At 42.6% G+C, this 27640-nt stretch overlaps 2 protein-coding genes across 5 annotated transcripts in view; one reads left to right on the top strand and one right to left on the bottom strand.

The window, feature by feature from the left end:
• The first annotated feature begins 777 nt into the window (after window positions 1-777).
• LOC145359433 (ubiquitin carboxyl-terminal hydrolase 50-like) lies at window positions 778-22007 on the top strand. Its single transcript, XM_080213981.1, has 7 exons — window positions 778-785; window positions 1007-1228; window positions 4837-5032; window positions 10706-10870; window positions 14103-14245; window positions 15684-15816; window positions 21831-22007. Exons 1-7 carry the CDS (start codon window positions 778-780, stop codon window positions 22005-22007), a joined length of 1044 nt encoding a protein of 347 aa, XP_080070107.1.
• A 1990-nt stretch (window positions 22008-23997) lies between these two features.
• usp8 (ubiquitin specific peptidase 8) overlaps window positions 23998-27640 on the bottom strand; it is a 66568-nt gene continuing 62925 nt past the window's right edge. For all 4 annotated transcript variants that reach the window (XM_080214257.1, XM_080214259.1, XM_080214258.1 and 1 more), the window contains one exon: window positions 23998-27584. In XM_080214257.1, the coding sequence (XP_080070383.1) occupies window positions 27399-27584 (186 nt within the window). In that variant the 3' untranslated portion in view covers window positions 23998-27398. The remainder of the gene's footprint in view (window positions 27585-27640) is intronic.

Raw genomic sequence — 27640 nt, 5'->3', positions numbered from 1 at the left:
TCTTTTGACAATTATTTTCAGTTTGGCCACTGAACGACTTGCCAGAGGAAATATTTTCTCGCTACTGCTCTACCTAAACCTCTCTATTTTTCAACACCCTATTCCCTCTTAACCTATATAGCTGTATAGAGTGAATAATTCCAGCTTCTCCAATCTCTCCATGACTGAACTCCTGCATCTCTCGAATCATCCTGTAAACTTGGATCTGTATCCTTTCCAAGGCTTTGACCCCTTTCTTAACGTGTGCTGGCTGGAACTGTACACAATTAACAATACTGGCCTAGCAATTGATTTGTAAAGATTTAGAATGACTGCCTTCTTTTTGTATTCAATATTCACTTAGAAAGTTAAGCATCACATACACTTTCTTAATCATCGCATTATCTTGCTCTGCCACCTCAAATAACTGTCAACGTGCGCTGCTGGGTCACTCTACCCTTTCAACTTCTCCCTTCAAATTCAGCCATTTAGATTATACTGTCTCTCAATGGTATTCCTTCCAAAGTGCATTGCTTTGCACATTTGGCATTAAACTGTATCTGCCACGTGTCTGTACATTTACCCAGTTTTTACCCCCAAGCTCTGTTTCCTCTTCACTGTTTACTACAATAGCAAAGATTGAATTGTTGCACAAACTTGGAAATTCGATTCCTGTAAGAAAGTCCAGGTCATTTATTAAAATCCTCCGAATTGCGCGCACATCCCTGGATCTACTAAGGTGATGGGGCACCAACTGGTCTCTATTGCTGAAGCCCCCTCCCCCTCTTTGAACGCAGAATGGTGAGGTTAATTGTTTTGGTTCCACCAATTGGAACCAATGTGGACGTGTGATAGACACTAATGTCCTTTCAGTGAAATTTACTGGGGATAATATTGTGGACTCTGACCTGTAGCTCACTGCCAGAGGGACCCCACCCCCCACCGACAATGACCTGCAACATTCTCTAGACATACGGTAATAGTAATTGGTTTTATTTTTATTTTCTTTCTGGACCCCCTCACTCAGAGCTCGATACTACCATCTTGTACCTAAATATAGTAATGGCGCCTTAGTGGAATCCAGTGTATCTAACACTGGCATCGAGAGGAGGACAGGAGGCTCTGGTCAAACTGGACTTGGGAACTCAGGAAACACCTGCTATATGAATTGCATTTTGCAATGCCTCTGCAACACAACTCCATTGGTTGAATATTTCATAACTGGGGCTTATGCAGATGATCTAAACAGGTAAGAGTACAAGACACAGAACTGTATTAGATAATTAATTATAATCAGGGTGGTGTGATAACTGAGATCGAGAAATGATCATTTCAGTAGAAAATAGGTACAGGAATAGGCCACTCAGCCCTTCGATCCTGCACCACCATTCAATATGATCATGGCTGATCATGCACTTTCAGAATCCCACTCCTGCTTTCTCTCCATACCCCTTAATCCCTTTAGCCACAAGGACCACGTCCAGCTCCCTCTTGAACATATCAAATGAACTGGCCCTACAAGTTTCCTGTAGTAGAGAATTCCACAGTTTCACAACTCTCTCAGACTTCCTAGTTTGTTTAAAACTGACAACTCATAGCATAGTTAGGAAACTGCCAATTTTATTCTTGTATTGAGTTGGCATTTTGTTTCATCAAGAGAAGATCTTGAGGTAAAAGAAAGAACATTGTGGATTCTCACACTGAGTGTTAGAAAACAGGGCTGAAGCAACCACAGGATTAAAGATTGAAGGCCACAGAAGGAAGAATCCAGTAAGAAAAAAGTGTGGAAGCTCTCCATGACTTTTTGAAAAAGGGCTTTTTCCTGATCAGAACAAGGTGAGGTTCTAGATGGTGCCTAGAAAACAAGGGTTGCTTTGCTCTGAGTGGCATCATATGAAAAAGAAATACATCAAGTCAACAATCTTCAGGGTAAAACAGGAAGCACTGGGAAGTCAGTGACAAAAATTATACTGAAGTCTTGAGTCACTCGTGTCTGCAATCAATTAGACACCCTTTCAATCAAGAAAAAAATTGTGAATTTCTAATGCAAAGCATTTTCAGCACTTTGTTCTAGTGAATAAAATTGCAAGTGAGTTGTTTGTACCAGCTTTTCTCAGTAAAATCGGAAGTAAAACCTACAATTTGCTCCAGGACATAATTCATCCAGCAAAACCAGGAACCCAAAACTTACGGTGACTTGACAAAGATGTTTGAAGTGCATCACTCTCCAAAGCCACTGACCATAGTGGAATTGTTCAGATTCTGTCTGTGTCAAGAAAGAAAAGTGTGATTTTTGTCCAGGCATTGGTCTCTTATTTAGATCATGTTATTGATCATAAAGGCCTACATAACACAGAAAAAGATGGACGCTATTTTGGAAATAACACATCCTTCAAATGTAATGAAACTGAGGCCCTTTCTCAGGGTCACAGCAAATTTGTTCCTAACTTAGTAAATTGTGCAATGGCTTCAATAATGTACCTGTGTCAAACAGTCATAGGACTGGATTACAGAATGTGGGAAAGCATACAAGGATGTCAAAGATGCTTTGCAGAAGTGTGAAGTTCTGGTTCACTTTAAACTGAAGTTAGCATTACTACTTTCTTGTGATGCTTCATAGTAGGGGCAGTAGCTTCACAATATTATGCTTTTTGAAGAAGAATGATCAATAGCTTTTGTTTGAGGTACTCTGACTAGTGCTGAATCTAACTATGTTCAGCCAGAAAAAGGAGGATTGAGAGTGATTTTTGGCAAACCAAGGTTTCATCATTAAATGGTCATCATTTCAAATTATTGACTGATTATCAACACTTTATTATTTTTGGGCCATATAAAGGCACACCATCATTGGCTGCTAGTCACTTGCACAGATAGTCAGTAATCGTATCTGCACATTCCTACAATATGAAGTATCGTCAGTCTGAGTGTCATGCTGATACATTATCATCCTTAACTTTACCTATTGAGAAGCCACCAACTAGTTTTGCTAATTTTTTAAAAATCTCTCGCTAGTAGATCATTTGCCTGTGACAGCTTCCCCTGCTCAGAGAAATGAGCACGTGGTTATTTTTGGTGGCCGGGTCTGGATGCTCAGAATGAAGAAAAACTGGGAGAGCATCAATCCTGTGCATGAATGAGAAATACAGCACCGTTATCTCCTTTACACCATTGGGAGTGGCATAAAATGCCATGGTAACAGTGGCATATAGATTTTACTGGTCTGTTTGAGGGTTACATGTTTATTGTCATAACTGATGCACACTCAAAGTGCCAGAAGTAATCATGAGATCCGCTACAACTGAACAAACCATTGAAAAACCTGACAAAATGTTTGCAAGACCTGGTAAACTGGAACAAATTGTTAATGATATAATTCACAGTTTACTTCAGAAGAGTTTGAGGACTATCGCAAAGTAAATGGTATTCAGCATATAAAACCAGTATATATAATCCATCGTCCAATGGATTAGCTGAAAGATTCGTACAATCATTGAAACATTCTTTAAAAGACAGCAAGGTTCATTATCACTTATTCAAAAAGTGAATAGCTTTTTGGTATCTTATAGAAACATTACTCATGCGATTTCACAATGTTCGCCTGCATTATTGTCTTGAAGGGAAAGTTGATCCATGTTTGATTTGTTATTACCTCCCAGAAACTCCAGAGAGGTTAGAATGTCAAAAACAATCTCAAATTATAAAACAAGAAATGAGGATAAAACAATATTCGTTTCAACAAGGAGATCGAGTGTTAGTGTGTAATTATCCCAAAAGAGAGAAATGGGGACCAGCAAAAACAGACCCAATTTCCTACACGGTTCAAACTGACGATTAACTAATTGGGAGACACCCTGCTGACCAATTGTTATCACCTCAAAATGATTTCTCAGAATGATCTCCAGAAGTAGCAAATTCTTTACTCCCTTGTGTTGTGAAAACTGCTACAGAAGTCTTGGTTGAACCTGAGTTGCCTGATTGTGTCTATTCTACTGTACGATGTGAGAATCCTGTAGATTTAGTTCCATGAGAAGTGTCTACCGAGGTTCCAACTCATACTCCAGGATCAAGAACAGTCAAATTCTAGAATGACGTATTCAACCAAACATGAATGGACGTCCTCTTGATTGTACACAGTCAGTAAGAAGGTCAATGACTAATCAGAGAATCCCTACAGTGCAGAAGGAGGTCACTTAGCCCATCAAATCTACATCAATTCTTCAACAGAACATCTTTACGCAGGTCCATCCCCCACCCCTTCCCAGTAACCCCACATATTTACCCTGCTAATCCCCTTGACCTACTCTAAAGGGCAATATAGAAGGGCCAATCCATGTAGTGTACACATCTTTCAATGAATAGTGAATAGTATTGTGCCTAGAGTATTATTTATCATCTGTCATCATGACCTCAGAAGTAAAAGTGGAGGGATGTTGTAAATTTAATTAGCTTTAAGAACCAGTCAACATGATTTGATGCTGATGTCATTTGCAGTGATTTACAGGCTCCTGCTATTAGTTTCAGGTTATTCTCTGTATGGGCAACAGTTCCTCAATAAATCTGCTGTGTGTTGCTGTGAATCTCTGTGTGCAAACCACATCTTTTCTTGTTTCTAACCCACAACCCCCAGCATAGTGAGGACAGCAAGGGACATTGAGGGAAATATCTGGGGTCTAAATTGCTTTGTTGCCAAGGGGCAATTGACCTGAATGTGTGACCAAGGTCACCATGCTCCCAAATCCTACCCCAATCGTTTGGGCATCTGGGGTGGGTGGGTCAGTGCTGGGGAGGGGAGATAATGGAGTGAGTGTCACTGAACCTGTTGGATTTTCCATTATGATGGAGTTTTTCCTTCTATAGAGGTCGTGGAGAACTTTCTAATGCATTCGCTGCATTAGTGATGGATATGTGGCTTGGGGATTGTGTTTACATCTTTCCGGATGAAGTAAAGAGGGTCCTTGGAAAACTGCATCCTTCTTTTTCTGATGGCACGCAGCAAGATGCCCAGGAACTTCTGCTTTTCTTCCTAAATGTTCTCCATAATGATCTGAAGAGAGTAAGTATAAAGAAACAGAAAATGCAAACCAGTTGCAGAGAGATCAAAGTTTCATCTTGATTTAAGAAATTAATTAAATGGTTATACTGATTGTTCATGTGGAGTGGTTAAAATATTTGTCTGATGTTTATCTGCTCACCCTTAATGGAACCTGAGTAGCTGGTGTTTCTCTCTCGCTCTCTCGCTCTCTCGCTCTCTCGCTCTCTCTCTCATTCCCCACTGGCTTTGCACTGGAAACCAATGTTAGTTTGTGCTGGGCTAAACTCCATTGGGATTGGTCACTTTACCCATTCAGATATGCTCCTGTCAAATTGGCCATTTTTTATTCCATTTTTTGAAGTGTTTGGAAAAGGTGTGAAGGTGGACTCTGAAACCCAGCCTTGGAAGTAAGCTGATTTGCTCCCAGGAATTGGGGTCGAATGTTATCAGAGAGCGAGAATGTTGGGAAATGGATCGAAAGAGTGGTTCGGGGAAAGCTGGCCCGGGGAGACTGACAGAGAGGGAGGATTTTGACTGTTTTGGTGGGAACATGAGGGACGAAGCCAAGCTTAGGTTTTATTTATTATTGTTACATGTATTAGTATACAGTGAAAAATATTGTTTCTTGAACGCTATACAGAAAAGGCATACTGTTCACAGAGAAGGAAATGAAAGGGTGCAGAATGTGGTGTTACTGTCATAGTTAGGGTGTAGAAAAGATCAACTTAATGCAAGGTAAGTCTATTCAAAACTCCTGACAGCAGCAGGGAAGAAGCTGTTCTGAAATCGTTGGTACGTGACCTCCTGAAGGAAGAAGGTGGAACAGAGAATGCCCGGGGTGCGTGGGGTCCCTGAACTCGGTGTTATTCCTGAAGACAATGGGCTAAATTTTAGAAACATCCACAGGGCCTGTGACCAAACTACCGCCTTCCTGCAAATCCTGAACTTTGTCCCCCATAACACGATAGGTGGGCGGGAACTGTAATCTGCAGTCCCCCCCCCCCCCATATTTACATAATTCATTAATGATCAACAGAATTGATTTACAAACTAATTGACACCAATAATACACTGCCCGCATCCTAATACCATTGGATTAGGCAATTGGGTGGAGTGGGCCAGTCATTGCTGATTTTTAAAAAGGGAGGAAGGGGCACTGTCTTCCAAAGGTGGGGGGGGCAGATCCCTCAGACAGTAACCACCAACACCTCCCCCCCCCCCCCCCCCCCCCACAATCACTCTCCCTACCTGTCTGCTCTCTGAAACCCACCCTGAACTGACCAACCCCTCCCTGCCAATACCTGGGGCTTACCTCACTCCTGGTCGACCAGCCTCTCCTCTTGGCTCTGCTGGCGTCTCCGTGGAAACCGCTAACGTGGTCTGGACTGCGGGAGATGCTGGACAATCCAATTGGTCAGCTCCTGAGGGGGTGGGACTTCCCTCCCTGTGGGGGACAGAAGTGCGAATGATGGATGCAGTCCCTCACCACCCACTGTGCATCTGGCTGTAGAGTGAACTGGCATGGAGTGGGTCAATGCCCCATTGATTTCCCTACCATGGGGAGGAGGGGTATTAATGATGGGGGTTGGTGATGGTGAAGGTTTGTGCGGATCTGTTTTAAAGCCTTTGACCTGGGATTATGTCTCGGGGATATGTAGAAATTGGAAATAATTCCCAGCTGGTTTGAAAGAATCACAGTCTGGGCTGAATCGTTACTGAATGTGATCCATGTCTCGAGGATCAGAGCTTTTAAAAATCTTTTTCAATTTGTCACGTCCCCTCTGTCAAGGTGAAATGGAAAGGATTCTTGTGCTTAAACCATCTCCATCTCCTCGAAATCAATATTCATAATTATTGCCAACTCTATATTGAGAAATGGATTGTAATCTGTCAGTGTGTGAAGAGAATTAATATTGGACAATTGTGACCAACAGGGTGAAGACTGCTAGGGTGATGTATATTCAACATTAGCAATGATACAAAGCTCAGCCTCATTGGAGAGAACCTCCCAGCCCTTACCCCAGTTGCTGTGTCAATACACGATGCAGTCAGGGAAGAAAAATGATCTAAATGGGACAATTTCAGAAACAGGGAGATCTGTGTGTGAAACTGCACAAACATTTCAGACTCTCCCCTTGGAGAGCAGTTTCTGCCTTCACTAAGTATATGTGAAGGTGACCCAGGGCTGGAGCTGTGATCCGAGCAGTTGAACCTGATCTCACTTGTAATTGCTATTACAAACAGTGTGTAGATCAATGCTCGATTTGATTAGGAGTCTTGGGTTGAGGGAGGGAACTTGGGGCCAAGGCAACTGAGAACAGACTGGCTGTGATGGATAGGATGGAATGGAGAATGCACAGAATTAGAGGGACACAGATATCTCAGAGTTGTGGGGCCAAGGCCTTGGATCAGAATGTAGATCTGGGAATCGATGAGGACTGGGTGTGAATTGGGACACTGGGATGGGTGGGGATATGGAGGAGGCTTGAGGGACTGAATAAAGACCTGTACCAAACAGCAAGGACCAGCCAGGAGGGGGTTAAATCGTCAATTCCAAAGGCAGAAGTTTGAGGATCGGCAGCAGATGAGTTGCAGGATGAAGTCAATGGTGTGATGTGCTGCATATAGTTTTGGTTTCTTTATCTTGGCTTGGATACACTCTCATTTTAGAGGAAATTCGTGAGTTCGACTGGGGGTTCTGGGAGAGGTTGAGCAGTTTGGGCCTGTATTCTTTGGCGTTCAGAAGAATAGAACATAATAAGAACACAAGAAATAGGAGCAGGAGTAGGCAATTAAAATATGTTTGCATCTTAAACAGTAAAAGGAGTAATGTCGATTAGAAATCTGAAAGGGGATTTACACAGAGGCTGGGGGCATGGCTGAGATATTAAACGAATACTTTGCATCCATCTTTACCAAGCAGGTAGATACTACTCAGGACATGATGACAGACAAGGAAACTCTGTCTATAGAAGGGTTAAAACTCGATAAGGAGGAAGTGTTGGATGGACAGTTGGTGTTGAAAGTTGAGAAGGTTCCAGGACTGGATGAGGTGCATCAAAATATCGCGAAGCAAGTGAGAATGGAAGTTGCAGAGGCGCTGACCATAATCTTCCAGTTTTCTCTAGACTCAGGGGAGGTGGCAGAGGGCTGGAAATTTACAAATGTGACACCCTTGTTCAAAAAAGGTTGTCAGTATTGCCCCAGCAGTTACAGAGCAGTCAGTTTAACATCAGTGGTGGGTAAAATTCTGGAAACAATTATTTGGGATTAAAGTTAATAGCCACATGGAAAAAATATGGGTTGATTAGGGAGAGTCGGCAAGGATTTCTAAAGAGGAAATTGTGTTTAACTAACTTGTTAGAGGAGATAACAGAAAGGATAGATGAGGGTAATGCTGTTGAGGGACTTTCAGAAGGCATTCGATTATAGGGCCACACTGTATGAGAAAAGTCCTGGAATAAAAGGACAGAAGCAACATTGAGTCAAGATCATAGAATTGTACAGTACAGAAGGCCCTTTGGCCCAGCAATGGGTTCTGACAACTACCACTAAATCCCACTAAATCCCATTTTCCAGCTTGGATACAAAATTGGTTGAATAATAGGAAGCAGAGAGTAATGGTCAATGGCTGTTTTTTAGGCTGGGGGAAGGTTTGAGGTGGTTTTCCCCTGTGCTGGTATTGGGACCCTTGCTTTTCCTGATTATATGCTAATTAATGATCCAAATTAGGCAGGATTTGGAAGCTGTTTGAGCATAAACCCACATTTTTGGCATGTGGGAATCTTTTAAGGAGCAGTTGATTGGCGTGCAGGACAGGCATGTGCCTGTGAAAAGAAAGGACAGGAAAGGCAGGATTTGGGAACTGTGGATGACCAGGGAAATTGTGAGTCCAGTCAAACAGGATGCATGCATGAGGTCTAGGCAATTAAAAACAAGTGAAGCATTTGAAGAATACAGGAAAAGTTTAAAAAAAAAACTCAAACAGGGAGTTAGGAGGACAAAGAGTCATGAAATATCCTTGGCAGGCAGGATTAAGGAGAATCCCAAGGCATTTTACACATACATATATTAGGAACAAGAGGGTAGCTAGAGCAAGAGTTGGTCCACTCAAGGACAAAGGAGAGAAATTGTGTAGAACAAAAGGAAGTGGGTGAGATCCTAAATGAGTACATTGCATCGGTATTCACAAAGGAGAGGGACTGTCGAATAATGTCTTGGAGGGGTGTGTAAACTGTTTAGAACAAGTCAACGTTATGAGGGAGGAAGTGTTAGGTGAATTAAAAAGCATTAAGGTAGACAAATACCCAGGGCCAGATGGCATCTATCGCTGATTATTGAGGGAGACGAGGTGAAATTGCTGGGTCTCTAACAGAAATCATTGTTTCCTTATTAGCCACTGATGAGGTCCCAGAGGCTTGGAGGATAGCCAATGTTGTCCTGTTATTTAAAAAGGGTAGCAGGATAACCCAGGTAATTATAGACCAGTGAGCTTGACCTCAATGATAGTGAAATTGTTGGAGAAGATTCTTAGGCATAGGATCTATACACATTTGGAACTGAATGGTCATATTAGCGACAGACGGTTTTGTACGAGAGAGGTCATGTCTCACTAATTTGAGGTTTTTTGAGGAGGTGACAAAAATGATTAAAGAGGGAAGGGCTGTGGATGTTGTCTATGTGGACTTTAGTAAGGCATTTGACAAGGTCCCTCACAGCAGGCTGGTGCAAATAATTAAATCTCATGGGAACAGTGGCGAACTAGCTAGATGGATTCAGAATTGGCTTGGCTGTGGAAGACAGAGGGTAGCGGTGGAAAGATGCTTTTCTGAATGGAGGTCTGTAACTAGTGGTGTTCTGCAGGGATCAGTGCTGGGACCTCTGCTGTTTGTGATGTGTATAAATGACTTGGAAGGAAATGTAGCTAGTCTGAATAGCAAGTTTGCGGATGCTACTGAGATTGGTGGAGTTGCAGATTGTGATGAAGATTGTCAGAGAATACAGCAGGATATAGGCTGGAAAATTTGGGCGGAGAAATGGCAGATGGAATTTAATCTGGACAAATGCGAGGTGATGCATTTTAGTAGATCCAATTCAGGCAGGAGCTATAAAATAAATGGCAGAACCATCAGGAACACAGACACACAGAGAGAAGTGGTGTTGAAGGCACCGATGGTGGTTTTGGGGTGGATCCCACAAAGCCACACTAATTGGGTGTGCCAAAAAACTTCACCTTTCCAAGGCTGGGGACAAAAGTTCACTTGGAACCCCCTGCCCATGATGGGGACACATGCTGCATCACTTTCTCTTCTCATTCACGGGGAACGGGCGTCACTGACTGGCCAGCATTTACTCCCCATCCCTAGTTACCTTTGGAAGGCAGTTTAGGGTCAACCAAATTGCTGTGTCTCTTAATGATTATACACTTTATTATCACAACAGTTATTTGTATAAAATTGCTGCTGGATGGATTGTGCATTAATGGAATTTATAATGTAAATTATTCAGTAATTCTGACTATGTTCTGATTGCTATTTCCAGCACAATTATCAATGTATTTGCAAAGTTGGTATTATGAATAGTGAGTCGGAATGAGCTTTGAGCTGTTGCCAGTCGCTCTGTGCAGGGCTGCGTGGATCAAGGGATCTGCTGGACTTTTCACAAAAATGGTAAATTAACACAATTTTCTCTCAGTCTACAGGAGTGAGAAACATGGAAACATCAATCGTTACAAAGTTATTTCAGGGACAACTGAGTTATGTCAAATTGTGTCTAAGTTGTTTCCACAAGTCTAGCCAAACAGAGAATTTTCTGAGTCTGTCTCTTCCGATGCCCCCAGACAATTGGTGCTCCATTCAGGTAACTTGTAAATGACATTACAAATAGGAGTAAAATGTTTGATTATTATTGAATGTAGAGCAAACTAAGGGAACACCGCTTCTGATAGTGGCCTTAACTTCCCTGTCCTATCTGGATGCACTATAGCTAGGCTAACTTGTCGATGAAAATATAGAATAAAAATATTTTTCTTTTCCCTTTTTGTTTCTTCCCACAGATGACAGATTGATGTCTCACTGTAACTGGCCCATCGAGTTTGCACCGACTTTCAGAAAGAACATCTCACTCAGGCCCACATCCCCACTAAAGAAACATTTGGGTTGAAGAAATGTGATCCATTGTAACTGGCAGCAACGTTTCTGCCTCTGAAGTGAAGCTGGTTTTGTTCTTGAATGTTGGGGTGGTCTCAAATTATTTATCCTCTTCTTGAAGAGATATTGGATCTCATTTCTTCAACCCAAGTGTTTCTTTTGTGGGGATGTGGGATGTTCTTTCTGAGAGTCAGTGCAAACTCGATGGGCCAAATGACCTCCTTTTCTATACTGTAAGCGATGGATGGTTCTATGTTGTCTTGTGGTCTCCTTGCATCCCCTTCACAATTTACTTTCCTACCTACCTTTGTGTCATTAAATTTAGCAACTGTACCTTCAGTCCCTTCATCCAAATCACTTATATAAATTGTAAAAAAGTTTGAGACCCCAGCACTGATCCCTGTGGCACATCCTGCTAACCAGGAAAAGACTATTCATGCCGCTGTTCTCTGTTAATTAACCGATCTTTAATCCATGTCACAAACCATGAGCTTTTTTCATCAGTAACCTCTGGCACTTTAGCACATGCCTTTTGGAAATCCAACTATAGCACATCTACCACCACAGCATCGGTGGTGGAGGGAATGAATGTTGAATGGGGTGCCAATCAAGCAGGGCTGCTTTGTCCTGGATGGTGTGAAGCTTCTTGTGTTGTTGGAGCTTCACCCATCCAGACAAGTGGAGACTATTCCATTGCACCTCTGACTTGTATATCGTGGACAAGCTTTGGGGAGCCAGGAGGTGAATTATTCACCACAGGATTCCCAGCCTCTGACCTGCTCTTACAGCCACAGTATTTCTATGGCTGGTCCAGTTGAGATTCTGGTCAATGGTAAACCCCAGGATGTTGATAATGGGGGATTCAGAGATGGTAATGACATTGCATGTCAAGGGGTGATGGTTAGATTCTCTCTTGTTGGAGATGTCATTGACTGGCACATGTCCCTCCTGGTTACCTATGTTTGTATATATGATAGGTAGTTTTAAGGAATTTGTATTTGTTTTGGTATACATTAGAAATAAGGTATAGTTTTAGGTGGCTTAACTTAATGTTTCTATGACTGGAAGGGAGCTGTAGTTAAATTCATGCTAGACAAAAGTGTTTGTATGTGTGAGGGTTAGTTAAAGCTATTGTGTTTAGAGTGCTGCAGCGTGAAGATTAAATATGTTTGCTTATCAACTAGAGGCCCTTGTAAGATAAAAGAGCTTTTTCTTTGTTGGTGACAGGCAGCTAGAGAGAAAACATGTCTCTCAGCTTTGCTAGAAGAAATGCCATACAATGGAGTAATGGTTAAAAAAGCCAGTATCAGGAATCTAAAGGATAGTTACTTAAGGAAACTAGAGAAATGAAGAGGTATTTCCAAGGAGCCTGTTTTAAAGGAACAAAGGGGAACTAGGAGCAGAAGAGGGTGCTGTTCATTTCAAATATTAGAACTGAAAAGGAGCTGGCTAGTGAAACATCAGAAAGATATCTGAAAGGGTTCAAAAGTATGTGATATCTTACTGCAGTTTAAGACGTTAATTCAAATTACTGCGGAGCAATTGATGCCTGGATATTAGTATTTGTGTGTTGAAGGAGTCATGACAAGGACCCGAAGGGGTTGGCATAAATCCTGAAGGGGATTCGTTAGTAGAAGTGGATTGGAAACTCTGTCCAAAAGAGTGCTTCAGAAAAAGTGGAGGGAATTTTAGACTCCAACCTGCCAATGGGAAGCATTATTCTGAGAGAAAGTTTTAAAGTGTGTTTTTAGGAATGGAGTTTGGAAATTCTCATGTGACAATCACCTGGGGTTTCTGAGGAGAAATCTACAGATGTTCACTTGGGTTCAGAGTGGAGTGTGTGTGTGTATTTGACCACAGTCAGTCTGTGAGCTTTAGAAAAGAACTTTGTTAAGGAGACCATTTTAGCTGTCATCCAATTTTTTTTTTGCCCATTTATGGGACATGGGCATCACTGGCTGGCCAGCATTTATTGTCCATCCCTAGTTGCCCTCAAGAAAGTAATGGTGAGCTGCCTTTTATTGATTGCTGCAGTCCATGCGTTAATCTAAATACCTGTGTGTAATTTTTAAACTAAAGGGGGGAGAAAGAGTTTTGTGTTATCGGAGGGAGGGGGTGTGAGTAGGTAGATATAGGTTTGGGGTGAAGTTGAATGGATTGAGGGGCTGAGGGTTAGGGAGGTGAGGGGATGTGAATGGGTTGGGGGATTGGGGTGGGTGTTAGGGAGGTATGGGGATATGAATGGGGTGTGGGTGTGTTAGGGAGGTGTGGGAATGTGGGGATATGGATCAGTTAGGGAGGTGTGGGGATGTTAATGGGTGGGTTATAAGGCGGGGGGTGTCAGTGGGGTCTGGGTGTGGGTTGGGTATGGGAGTTGGAGGTGTTGGGGTGTGGGTGGATTAGGGAGGTGTAGGTGGGTTGGAGGTATCAGTTGGGGTCTGTGTGTGGGTTGGGGTTGGGAGTTGGGGTATGGGTGGGTTGGGGGAGTGTCAGTGGAGTTTGGGGGTGGGAATTGGGGAGGTGTGGGGATGTGAATGGGTTGGGGTGTGGGTGGGTTAGGGAGGTTTGGGTGGGAGTTGGGGATGTGAATGGGTTGGGGTGTGGGTGGGTTGGGGGTGTCACTGGGGTCTGGGGGTGGAAGTTGGGGGGGGGGGCGATGTCAGTGGGTTCTGGGAAGGGTTGGGCAGAAGGATTTGCAGGAAGAGAACTGAAAGACCTGGTGTTGTATGTCCATGGGGACCTTCCGATAGAATGCGATTCCCGAACACAGAACAGAAATATTTTTGTAGCTTCATATCAAATTTCCAAGTCTGCTCTAATTGGTGGACGAATAATTATTGTCAGAGTTGGTGATTCTAAATCTGCCAAATCTTACTACGTAATTTTTCAACTATCTGCTTTCTTCAAACGAGCCCCTATATTAACTGGCTGCTGTTCCCTAGGATTGTCTCAGGTTGTTCTTTAAGGAGGAGGTTCTGAGCTCCAGGGACCAGCCGTTTTGTTCGTTTTGTGGGAGGAAACGGGACCAGACCGAAAGTATTCAACTATTGAAAGCTCCTGATATTATCATCATCCATCTGAAACGGTGAGTGACCCAATCCCAGTCATGGACTGACTGCTTCCTCAAAACTTATTCCCTTGGCGGTGGGTCGTGCGAGGGCTGTTCTTGGATGTTGCTTCAAGTGTTGCCTAGTGCTTCACGTCGTTAGTGTATCCTTAAACTGGACCAGCTGACGGGCAACATGACAGCTCAGTGACTATCACTGTTTGCTGTGCAGATGCATGGATTTGGGCCGGTGTCTGCGGGAGTTTGCACATTCTCCCTGTGCTTGTGTGGGTTTTCTCCGGGTGCTCCGGTTTCCTCCCACACCCCAAAAACGTGCTCTTAGGCTGATTGGTGTTAACAAATTGTCCCTAAATTAGTCTTCCCCTCAATTTGGTTATAATTCTCTAAATTTGCACACCTTTATTGTGGAGTCCAATAGGCGTAGACAAAGGTCATAGGTAGAAGAGGGCACTCACTGAATGTTAAAATGGCAGCGCGGGCTTGTTGGGCCAAAGGGCCTGTTTCCTGTGCTGTGATGTTCTTTGTTCTTTCGACTACCTCGGTTACACGATGTTAATGTTCATACACAGTTCAGCATTGCTAATATTAACACAAACTTAATCACTTCACTCTGTTGCCGTTCCAGGTACTGGCAACAATGAGATCTGCAACTAAATGGAACTTTAATAAATATTTTTGAGTCCATGAATTAGATTAATTTTGAGAATTATTTGATGGGCCGTGAGTTTCAGTGTCAAGACAGCAGTTGTTCCCCTTGAGAAGGTGCTGCTGGGTTGCCACCTTCAACAACACTCCAAAGATGTGCAGGTTAGATTGATTGGCCATGCTAAATTAATCCTGCTTTTGGGGATTAACAAGGTAAATATGTGGAGTTACGGCAATAGGGCCTGGGTGGGATTGTGGTCAGTGCAGACTGGATGGGCTGAATGGCCTCCCCCTCCACTGTGGTGATTCTATGATCTGCGTGGACCGTCTGTCTGAGTGATCTCTGACCTTTTAGAGATGTGTTTGCAACACAAATAAGAATATAAGAACCAGGAGCAGGAGTAGGCCATTGGCCCCTTGAGCCAAATAAGATCATGGCTGATCTTTCTGTGGACTCGGCTCCACTTACCCGCCCGTTCACCATAACCCTTAATTCCTTTACTGTTCAAAAATCTATCTGTCTTCGCCTTTAAAAACATTCAACGAGGTAGCCTCAACTGCTTCACTGGGCAGGGAATTCCACAGATTCACAACCCTTTGTGTGAAGAAGTTCCTCCTCAACCCAGTCCTAAATCTGCTCCCCCTTAATTTGAGGCTTTGCCCCCTAGTTCTAATTTCACCCATCAGTGGAAACAACCTCCCTGCTTCTAACTTATCTATTCCCTTCACAATCTTATATGTCTTATCCTAAATATTAGGGTTGATCAATAATCAGAATTATTAATCCAGATTTGCCTCTCTGCTCTGCTAGCTTTGAATCTGATGACCATGGCAATCGGAAACTGACTAGCACTGTCACCTTTCCACTGGAAGACCTCGATCTGTCCCAATATACAACCAACCCATCAACTCAACAGCTGAAGTATCATCTTTACGCTGTTGTGGTAAGTAAGAAGGTGAATCCATTCCTGGCCTTGTTTGCCCTTTCCTGTCCCCTGGTTCATTCAGGAGTTATGCTTTAGAGTGAGACAGGGGTCCACAGGGTGTTGCTGCCCTGTATCTGTAACTGCAAGACTTATTGCAAACTCTTATCGAGAATAAAATGCCTGCATTAATTAAGGTTCTAAACTTCACACCAGTAGATGATGTGCATGTAGATTACAAATTGGATTCCACAAGGTCTTTCTGCACTGGTTTAAGTTATTCATGAAGAACCCCCCTCCCCACCGCGCTCCACAACTTTGCCCCTCGCCTGAGGTGTGCTGATCCTCAGGTTCAACCATCACCAGTTTGGTCACCTGAGACTATGGTGACTTTACCTTCACTCTCAATCTGGCCGTTTTAATGATATTTTTTCATCTTGGATGGACAGAGTGGTTAAGGAATGTCTCAGCAAAGCAAGGGAAAGGATAACAAGTACCAGGAATGTGATACCTGCTGCTTGTGGCGGAACGAATTGAGGGTCAGTACCGGGTCTGTGTTTTAGCTTTGTGGCCGCGGAGGAAATCAAAGTCTTTTGGTCTGAAAATGAACAAAGAGTTTTTTTTTAAAAAGACTTAGAGATTTTATTTCATGAACAAAACTCGTCATATTCCAGTAGTTAATTTTATAAAAGTTTTAACTGAACAATGACGCTTGTTGGTGTGAAAGTGAAAGAGTACAAATAACCCCCCACAATGTTTGTAATTCTCAGCCCATTCACCACTGGCATGAATCTCGCACTGGGCCAGGAAGGGGATTTCAGGCAGATCTCCGGTTGGGAAGTTCCCTGGACTCCATTAGTACAAGATTCAAACCTCTTCGAATCCTCCCACCCCACCGGGGTGTACTGGAACCAGGAACCGTGGCCTCTGAGAGGGGGAAGAACCCCCTCTGAGTGAATCGACCCCTCCACCCCCTCAGCACTATCCGACCCTCCTCCCCACCCCCTCCGCCTTGTACCTGGGTGTACAAGGGGACAGTATCTGCTGGCCAGCTGCAGAGTGGTGGTGGTTCAGCACGCTGGAGGGGATGATTTGGGGGTGAGGGGGCATTTTGGGCTCTCCCCCAGGGAACAGGGTTATGGTTGGCGTGTCTAACTCTGTCTTAAAAGCTCTTCAGATTCCATGATGAACGTACAGGACTCCTGTTTTCACGGCTGCTGGTGTCCCAGTGATTCCAGAGGAAGCTTTCTGTTTGCGAACCTTTTCCCCACCACAAATGGTTCTTCTGCCTTTGTGGCAAAGAAGTGTGAATGAGTGCAGTCTTTAAAGCTGCTATTGACCTGGGGATACCAGCCGTCTGGGGAAGCAGTGCTCCCTGAGCTGGAAGGGAAAGCAGTAGAAACTGGGACTGGCTGGATGAACAGGGGAGGGGGACAATTAGAGATTATACACTAGCTGCCTCGAATGTAAACGCTTTGCAGCAATTAGATCACGGATGGGAACCCGAGTACAAACAGTGCCTTTGTGTATCACCTATCTCTGCCTCTAATGTTCCTGAGTTTATAGAATCTCTACACTGCAGAAGGAGGCCATTCAGCCCAACGAGTCCTGCTCGTCTGTCTAACTGGCCATCATGGGGTGTGGAATACACTGTCTGCTGTGATAGTGGAGTTGGACGCTTTAGGAACTTTCAAGCGGTTATTGGATAGGCACATGGAGCACTCCAGAATGATAGGGAGTGGGATAGCTTGATCTTGGTTTCGGACAAAGCTCAGCACAACACCAAGAGCCGAAGGGCCTGTACTGTGCTGTATGTTCTATGATTTAATCCTCATCAATTGTCTCAGATTCATTGTGGATCCTGGATACATTGAGGGGGTGGGGGCGGGGTGGCATTGGGAGGGAAAGTACAAAGCTTCACAGCCATTCTCCACCTACTGTCCAAGAGGATCCAGTAACTCCCAACGTTCGCAGAAGATTTAGTTGACCCTGGGCTTGAGGAACAGGCAGCCATTGTGTAGCCTGCCAGACCTCATGATGTTGAGGTTAAGGTTGGGAGTAACAGATGTGACTCTGAGGGGCTGGTCAAGTGATGACATTGGACATGTGAATGGACACTGAACAAGGTTTGGGGTTAACAGTTTCTGGGACCAAGAGACAATGAGGAGGGAATAGAAAGGGTCTGAATATAACTGGATGGAACAAACCCACTATCAAACCTCCCACGATTGGGGGGGTGGGTTCTGATGCTGAGTGCCAGGTGTTTGAGGATAATGCCATGATGTTGGGTGCTGGGAACCTGTGAGGTAGTGGCTTGTGAGTTCAAGATGACATTCTGGATAGTGATGGAAGTGTCAAATGCCAAGGGGTGATGGGGACACTCAGATCATTCATCCTTTCATGACGATTGCTGCCACTGCTGTCCAGGCAGCAGTTGGCACATTGCTGGGGGGCTCCTGCCAACCCATGGGTAGCTCATTTCATGGTCTCCCCTACTGCATCTCCCTCTGAAAACATGGGAGCTGCTCTTCAAGTTGCCATCGTCTTGGCTTGAATGAGTGCTGTGGAACTGGGTGCAGAACACCCCGGTTTTGAAGTGCAAGGGTCACCAGATTAGTTTAATTTGATTTATTATTGTCATATGTATTTGTATACAGTGAGAAGTATTGTTTCTTGCATGCTATACAGACAAAGCATACCGTTCATAGAGAAGGAAATGAGCTGGCAAGGTGGATACAAAACTGGCTCTGTCGAAGAAGATAGAGGGTTGCAGTGGAAGGGTGTGTTTCTGAATGGAGGGCTGTGACAAGTGGCATTCCTCAGGGATCAGTGCTGGGACCTTTTTCCTTTTTGTAATATATATATAAATGATTTGGAGGAAAATGTATCTGGTTTGATTAGTAAATTTGTGGACGACACAAAGATTGGTGATTTTGCAGATAGCAATGAGGACCATCAGAGGATACAGCAGAATATAGATTGGTTGGAGACTTGGACAGAGAACTGGCAGATGGAGTTTAATCCGGACAAATGTGAGGTAATGCATTTTGGAAGGTCTAATACAGATAGGAAATATACAGTAAATGGCACAACCCTTAAAGTAGTGATAGAGGGATCTAGGTCACAAGGTGGCAATACAGGTGGAAAAAGTAGTCAAGAAGAAATAGAGCACGCTTGCCTTCGGCGGCTGGGGCATTGAGTTTAAAAATTGGCAAGTTGTGTTGCAGCTTTATAGAACCTTAGTTAGGCTGCACTTGGAATACAATTTTCAATTCTGGTTGCCACACTACCAGAAGGATGTAGAAGCTTTGGAGAGGGTACAGAAAAGATTTACCAGGATGTTGCCTGATATGGAGGACCTTAGCTATGAGGAGAGGTTGGAGAAACTTGGTTTGTTCTCACTGGAACAGCAGAGGTTGAGGGGTGATCTGATAGAAGTCTACAAGATTGAGAGGCATGGATAGAGTGGATAGTCAGAAGCTTTTTCTCAGGATGGAAGAGTCAATAACTAGGGGGCACAAGATTTAAAAGAGATGTACATGGCAGATTTTTTATACAGAAGGTGGCAGGTGACTGGACTTCATTGCCGAGGGACGTAGTGGAAATGGATACGGTAGTGAGCTTTAAGGGCTGTCTTGACAAGTACATGAATAGGTTGGGAATAGAGGGATATGGTTCCTGGAAGGATAGCGGGTTTCAGTTAAGTCGGGCAGCATGGTTGGTGTATGCTTGGAGGGCCTGTTCCTGTGCTGTAATTTTCTTCGTTCCTTGAAAGGAGAGTGCAGAGTGTAGTGTTACAGTCATACCTAGGGTGTAGAGAACGATCAACTTAATTTGAGGTAGTTCCATTCAAAAGTCTGTTGGCAGCAGAGAAGAAGCTGTCCTTGAGTTGGTTGGTACATGTCCTCAGACTTTTTTATCTTTCTCCTGATGGAAGAATATGGAAGACAGAATGTTTGGGGTGCATGGGGTCAATGGATGGGAGGCTGGTTTGCATGATGAATTGGGCTGTATTCATGACTTTGTGTAAATCCTTGCAGTCTTGGGCAGAGCAGGAGCCAAACCAAGCTGTGATACAACCAGAAAGAGTGCTTTCTATGGTGCATCAGTAAAATGCACCATAGCATTTTACAGATGCTGACATGCCAAATTTCCTTAGCCTCCTGAGAAAGTAGAGGCATGGGTGGGCTTTCTTAACTATAGCATTGACATGGGGGGGGGACCAGAACAGATTGGTGATCTGGGCGCCTAAAAATTTGAAGCTCTAGACCCTTTCTTCTACTTTCCTGTTGATGTAAACAGGGGCATGTTCTCCTCCTATGCTTCCTGAAGTCAATGACAATCTCCTTTGTTTTGTTGGCATTGAAGGAGAGATTATCATTGTACCAGTTTACCAGATTCTCTATCTTTTATCACTTTTCCTGTGTTCCATCTCATCTTTGTGAGATCTGACCCATTACAGTAGTATCATCAACAAACATGAAAATCAAATTGGAGTGGAATCATAGGTGTATAAAGAGTATAGTAGGGGCACCAGTGTTGTAGATGACGTGGAGGAGGTGTTGTCGCCTATCCTTACTGATTGCAGTCTGTAAGTTAGGAAGTTCAGGATCCAGTTGCAAAGGGAGAAGCCAAGCCCCAGGCCAGAGTTTGGAGATGAGTTTCATAGGAATAATGGTGTTGAAGGCTGAGTTGTAGTCAATAAATAGGAGCCTGACATAGGTGTCTTTGTCATATTGGTGTTACAGGATTGAGTGCAGGGACAGGGAGATGGCGTCTGCTGTGAATCTGTTGCTCTGATAGATGAACTGTAGTGGATCCAAGCAATCTGGGAGACCAGAATTGATTCATGCCATGACTAACCTTTCGAAGCACTTCATAATGATGGATGTCAGCGCCAATGGACGATAGTGATTAAGACACGCTGCTTGGTTTTTCTTAGGTATCGGGATGATGGTCGTCTTCTTGAAGCAGATAGGGACCTCAAATTGTTATAAAAGAGGTTGAAGATGTCTGTGAATACCCCCTGCCAACTGATCCGCACAAGATCTGAATGCTTGTCCAGGTACACCATCCGGGCCAGTCACCTTTCCATGGATTGATCTTTAAGAAGACTGCTCTGACATCTGCAGTGATGACCCCAGATATAGGTTCATCTGAGGCTTCCAGTTTAGAGAGCATGTACGCAGACCTCTTGCTCAATAAGGGTGGAGAATGCATTGAGCTCAGCAGAGAGAGGTGCACTGGAGCCAGTGATTTTTACCTAACTTCATGTTGTAGCCTGCTACATCTTGCAGACCTTGCCATAGTCAATGGCTAGCCTGGGACTCTATCTTGGTCTGGTACTGTCTTTTGGTCTCTTTGGATCTCCTGGCATTATATCTGGCTTTCTTGCACAAAATCTCACAACACCAGGTAAAAGTTCAACAGACTTTTTACCATGCTTACCCCAGTCCAACACCAGCATCGCCACATCATTTCTTGTATAGATCAGGGTCACCTGACTTGAACACCTCAGACTTGGACTTCAGCAAGCAGTGGATATCCCTGTATAATGATCCACGGCTGGATGAGCAGGTGGATCAGTCGCTTTTTATTGCAGGAATGGTATTTTTCACGGTGGAAATAAAAATTCATAACACCCAAAGATTGGTGTTCTGGATCATGCCACTGACAGACACCAACAGGAATGACACTTTGCCACTTAGAACAATGAGTAATTGGGCAAAGTTTTTTTTTCTTGTCAGGAGGGGAGGAAAGGAAGAAATGAGAGAAGATAATTACTGGGAACTGGAGGCAGCATGGATACCCTTTCCCTGCTATAAATCAGGAATATAAACAAAGCCAATGGATTTTGCTAGTTAAATTTATTTTAAAAACTGATCTATTGCTTTTAATCACAAGTGCATGTCTGAGCAAGACATGTTATCAGATATTTGTTTCAATATTTGCCAAGTTTTCACCAAAGCTCTATTGTTAATGATGTACAAGTGATATCAGCATGAATTTCCATGATCCTTTTTCTCTCTTCACAGAATCACACAGGCACTTTAGATAGTGGTCACTACACTGCCTACTGCAAGAATCCGGTAACACAGGACTGGCATGAGTTCAATGATGCAAAAGTGACCAGCATTTCTGAGCAGAAGATCCAGTCACCAGCTGCTTATGTCCTTTTTTATAATTGTGTGAATTTTCAGTGGGCACAGTAATACCATCTCAGACTACAATAAACTGTTTCCCTAGAATTGTTTTCATTCTGTACTTGCTCAAGAGGGCAGCATATTATATAAATTATGTAATTAATTTTAAACATAAGTCATGCTGTTATTTTGTTATTGTCTAAACTGGACTCTGTCCCCATGGATTAAAGGTATTCCCCTCTGCAATGAGCCTGGTGGTGTATAATCAGATGTACTTCTATTAAGCAGCTTAGACTATGCTAGGTTTTGGCTATCGGCAATTTGAGTGTTTACATCTGAGCCCCCAAACATTTCAGGAATAGAGTTGCTGGTGTAAGGCCCACTGTACATTGTAAAAATAGTCAAGATCAGACATACACTTGGTATTAGAACAGGAAAATGTAACATGAATGTTGTAACATTGAATGTGGAAAATGTATGGTTGAGTCCAGAGTTTACAATTATCGATTTCTATTTAAATTTGTGGCTGTAGGTTTTGGAGAGTTTAACAATTGGCAAATGGCTAAAACGTTAAGAATGATTAACTATCTGTCCAATAGAGACTTCTGAAGTGTTGATTTGTCCCAAATATTTTTACTCACGAAAGTTAGCCCCATTGTTGTTACTGGGTGATGAGAGTATCCGAGCCCAGTATGAGGTAAAAAGCAAGGTAAGGTATTTCTAAATTTCTTCAGCTGAAAGTATCAAATGGATAAAGTACAGCCACTTTATATTATGTGGGATAATTTGAAACAGCTGCAGATACTGGTGACAACAAATGTTTCTGGGTCAATGCTCCAGAGCCAGCTGTGTCCAGAACTAAACCATTTGATCACAACTTGTCAAATACCCTAAAATGTGACAATTTGTGGGCATTTTCCACAAAGACAGGGCAAACACAGCCTGGCCAACTATAGGCAGTAATGGATTAAGTTTCATCAGGACCACTACCCACACCCCAGGCTCCAGGTTTCCTTACAATAGTCCAAACATGATATAAAAAATTGCTGAATTGCAGAGGTGTGATGACTACCCCTAAGCGCAAGGCAACATTTGACTTTTGCATAAAGGAAATCTAGTAAAACCAAAGTCACTGGGTAATAGCAGAAATTTTTCATGGACTTGAGATGTACAGTATCTAACATAGAAAGATGGCTATATTTGTTGGGCAATCAGTCATCTCAGCCCAGGACTGCAGGAGTTCCTTTGAGCTTTGCCCTGGCCACAAGGATCAATTGCTTCATCAATAATCCCTGCAACATTGGTAATCTGATAGAACATGCTTCCACTTGGCTGGCTGAGTGCAGCTCCAGGAAACTTGATATCATCCAAGACAAAGCAGTCTGCACCCAATACACCACTTTACAAAATAACTGCCTCCACAACATGTCTGCCGTGCGCATCATCCTCACAATGCATTTCAGGAACTTGCCAAGGCTCCTTTGACAATAATCCCAAATCTGTAAATCCACCCACCTATAAGGACAACAGGCAGGGAAAAAAAAGTTGCTCATTCTTCTGATGCATTTCTAAGCATGGTGAGATGCTTCAAAGAACATGCTTTATGCTATTCTGTAGCAAAATCTGTCCCCACAATCCCAAGGCAAGTGGAAAAGGTGAAACTTTACTTTCATCAAACTGGCCAAGTGCAAGAAAGCTTGGAATGAGATAAACACACCAAAACTGCAGGTAGGAAGGGAAAGCAGCACAATCTGGCAACTGTAGAACTCCGGTTGAACATTACAAAAGACAGTCACCCAACTCATCAGCCATGCACTAATGAACTTTTAGGACAGGAATGTTATCCAGCACACCATATCAGAGTGAAAAAAAAGCACATTGTTGTCAGCAAATGCACATCCACAGCATTAGCTCTTCAGACAGACATGTCAGGCAATCCAAATGTATAGTTCCATAAAATCATATGCAAGAAGGTAGAAAAGCAATGAGTGAGCATTAACTGGAGTGGACAAGCAGGACTGGGAGAGATAGCAAAGAACAGAAACATTTAGCAAATGGGTGATTGAATCACAGCATTTAATATAGGGAAACATGAAATAAAACATGACAGTTCTAAAATGATTACAAAATAAAAGATCTTATATTGAGTCAGGTAAAAAAAAATCCCAATGTTGATAAAACATGAAAATATTGCCAGTGAGACTGAATTTCAAACTAAAATATTGCAGGGAGCTCAGGAATAGGTGGAGAGAAGTGGACATTTGTCTTATAAACTAATCATGGGTCCATGCGTAAAACCAGTCACCATTATAAAATAACTTGAGATGCCAAAAATAATTCAGGAAATGACTAATTAATATTTGATATGAAGTTTAATGAATTCCAATCCTATTTAACACAAATAGTAAAATCTGCTATTCAGTGCTGAGAAAGTGTTTTAATAAAATGAGATATTTTAATTTGCCATAGCTGATGGTAATACACTGAACTGTTTTTTCCTTTCAAGAGATTAAGTATCAACAGAAAATTCTAAGCGCCTTGAAATAAAATTTAGTCTAGTCTGAAGCAATTTTCCCTTGTGCGTGGCCAGCTTTGTCAGCGTGGTCTCTTTCTGCATCATAAATTGTTCCACGTAGCACAAGACAAACTGCAGCTCTGCAGGAACATTAGCTAGACAAAGGCAAAAATTCTGTTAAGGTTCATCAGAATTTAACTCCTTGACGTGATAGAAGATCGTCCCCTCTAATGCTAACGTAGGAACGCTATAACTAACACTGGGGAGGATCATAGATTCCCTACAGTGCAGGTCATTTGGCGCATCGAGTCTGCACCAGTCACAATCCCACTAGGCTCTATCCCTGTAATGCCACATATTTGCATTAATTCCCCTGACACTAAGGGGCAATTTAGCATGACCAATCCATCTAACCTGCACATCTTTGGACTGTACGACAAAACAGGAGCACCCGGAAGAAATTCACACAGATGCAGGGAGAACATGCAGACTCCACACAAGGGACCAAGCTGGGAATCAATCCCAAGTTCCTGGTGCTGTGAGGCAGCATTGCTAACCACTGTGCCACCATGCAGCCCAGTAATAGATATAACACTCGCACACTGTGGACTTCCTAGATGACCATATGCTGCTCTCCCCTTTGAGTGACTTAACCTGAGGATCTAACCAGGTATTGATTTAACCTGATGATCTCCACACCTCAAGCTAGAGGCATGGTTAAAATAACTCAGCCAGTAGAGGAATTGAACACACACACTATTGACATCACTTCAACACAAACCCAGCTAACTGGTATAAGTTTAGTAAAAAAGTCTTCCAACAAGCATACTGTGTAATGACACTCGTGTTTCCAAGTATTTTGCAAGTTAGTGACTAATCACAGAGCAACACGCTAATTTTCTCAACATACTGCAGAATTCAAGGTTGATCTTTTAGTTTCAGTCTGATTCTTTGTTTGTAAATTAAATGCTTGGATTATTTAATTGATTTTACATTTCATTCTATATTGATGTAGAATATGTCAAAGGAAATGATGTCTAAAGGGAATCAACAAACAGGCCATGGGTCAGTCAGTGACCTCATGGTCATTTCTGGTTGCAGTTGTTGGTACAAGTTACCAGTTTCTCAACCAGAAATTGTCAAACTGGTAAGAATGCAATAAAATGTCAAAAGCCAGGCCAGTGCTTGGATTGCAATCTGAATCTCTGTGACCTTCTGCTCTCAGCCATGATTACGTAAAGACCGAGGAACAAGCAGAACCAAAGAAAAAGGATCTGTTCCACTATTCAATTGGACAATGACTTCCATGAGTTTTGTAACCCTCAATATAATCACCCAAAATAATCAATCTCAGTTTCTTTTTCAAATGGTTCTGAGCGAGAGAGTTCCACTTCCTATTGAATGAAGGAAAATCACCCTGAACTCCCAGCTTCAATTTTTTGGAGCATAAGTTCAAGGTAAGGGGGTTAAGGTTCAGTGGAGATGTGCAGAGGTGATTTCTTTTTTTTTACACAGAGGGTGGTGGGGGACTGGGATGCATTGCCAAATGAGGTGATTGAGGCAAATATGTTAGTGACATTTAAGACTTATGAAGAACAGTTGGGAAATAGAGGTATACAGGTGATTGGTCCATCTAGGACAACGTGATCAGTGCAACTTGGTGGGCCAAAGGGCCTGTTCCTGTCCTGTACTGTTCTTTGTTTTACTTATCCCTCATCCTGCACCCTCTCAGCAGAGGAAATAATTATCTCTATTAAATTTATGCTCAAGGGACCATCAGCCTGCCATCAATTTAACTAAATCAGTATCATTTGGTGCAGCTTTCCTCCAAAGCCAATATATCCTTCCCCAGTGTAGTCGTCCCGCTGGGTTCTGATCAGAGCTCCATACAGCTATATTCCAGCTTCCCTGAGAAAGGCCAACATTCCATTAACCATTTTTAATTCTTTTTCTCTGCTCTCACACTAAGCACAGAGAAGGAGATGAAAACTCTGACAGTCTCGGAAAACATAGGTATTTTAAATATTAACACATGGAAGGCAGGCGAACGTAGGGTAGGAACGTGGAGAGAAATGACTTCTGAATTCCTTCACACAAACATCTTATATCTCAGACCAAAAACATCACAAACAAGAAAGGAATAATGGATCAAACAGTTGGTTGAGCAGTTACACAGTAACTGCACGAATGTGGAAAAGCCCAAAATAAGCAAAGGTCGATGACCATTGCCATTAATGAATGGTACAAGCTGTTCAGATCTCAACTCAAAGTATATTGATACATTTAATTCACACTTTTTGTAAAAGTCTGAAAATAATTTTTGATTCACAATATAACTTTTGGTTAAGATCAAATGCAGCAGAGTTGAATTTTCATTTAAGCACCTCCACAGTTTAGTAGAAATATATGCACAGTTACTTCAAATAATAGTACCATAACTTTTTAAAACTATTTATATATTATATACACATACACATTTTGTGCAACTCTGCAATCATTATGTACAGATACATTCCCATCTGCTTAGATTACTCTTGGCTATTTTCACAGTACAGAAAGATTCACCATAATATAGAAAGGCCATTTTAACAGGAACAAGTCATTTAAGGGAATCAAGACTGCTGTTTTGTCACATGGAATAGCAAAGATCTTGTAAAGGGCAATGAGAGTTATGGCTCTTCAGATTGTTGCAACTACAAACTGGGTTCAGTAAACAGGATATTCAACATTCTTGTAATCATTCTAAATAGGCAGTTAAATGTTAGATAACAAAAATTCTTATTTTCTGGTAAAGTATAAAGGGCAGATCATACAGTTAAGCTCTAGTGTTGAAACGCAATAAATTTATCACAGCTGGAGTTGCTGTTAATTTTCCTGGTCACATGCCCAACAAGTCTTGATAGATAACTAATATTGGAGTTTCACTCTGGAAATGCACTGAACTCTTATGTCGCCAAATCAGACACGCGCAGCTCCAGTGAGCTGTAGAAGAGAATGTAGGTCGCTGATGATCTGACTGAAGAAGCAGATATCTCTGAAACATCCTGGTCATCAAATTTGAACCAGCGCTGCTTCACTGCATTCTTGCAGTAGGCGGTATAGTGTCCTCCATCCAGCCCTCCATAATGGTTCTATACAATTTCAAAAATCAACAACAATAGTTAACATTAACTATTTTAAGATGGTT

This window comes from Carcharhinus amblyrhynchos, chromosome 28 (assembly GCF_965287045.1).
Source record: "Carcharhinus amblyrhynchos chromosome 28, sCarAmb.v2.hapA, whole genome shotgun sequence".
Classification (NCBI taxonomy): domain Eukaryota; kingdom Metazoa; phylum Chordata; class Chondrichthyes; order Carcharhiniformes; family Carcharhinidae; genus Carcharhinus; species Carcharhinus amblyrhynchos.
This window is presented reverse-complemented; position numbering and strand designations above follow the sequence as displayed.

Coding starts and splice junctions, on each gene's coding strand:
- LOC145359433 (XM_080213981.1), top strand. Junction 14,246..15,683: donor ATCATCATCCATCTGAAACG/GTGAGTGACCCA, acceptor CTGCTCTGCTAG/CTTTGAATCTGATGACCATG. Junction 15,817..21,830: donor ATCATCTTTACGCTGTTGTG/GTAAGTAAGAAG, acceptor CTCTCTTCACAG/AATCACACAGGCACTTTAGA.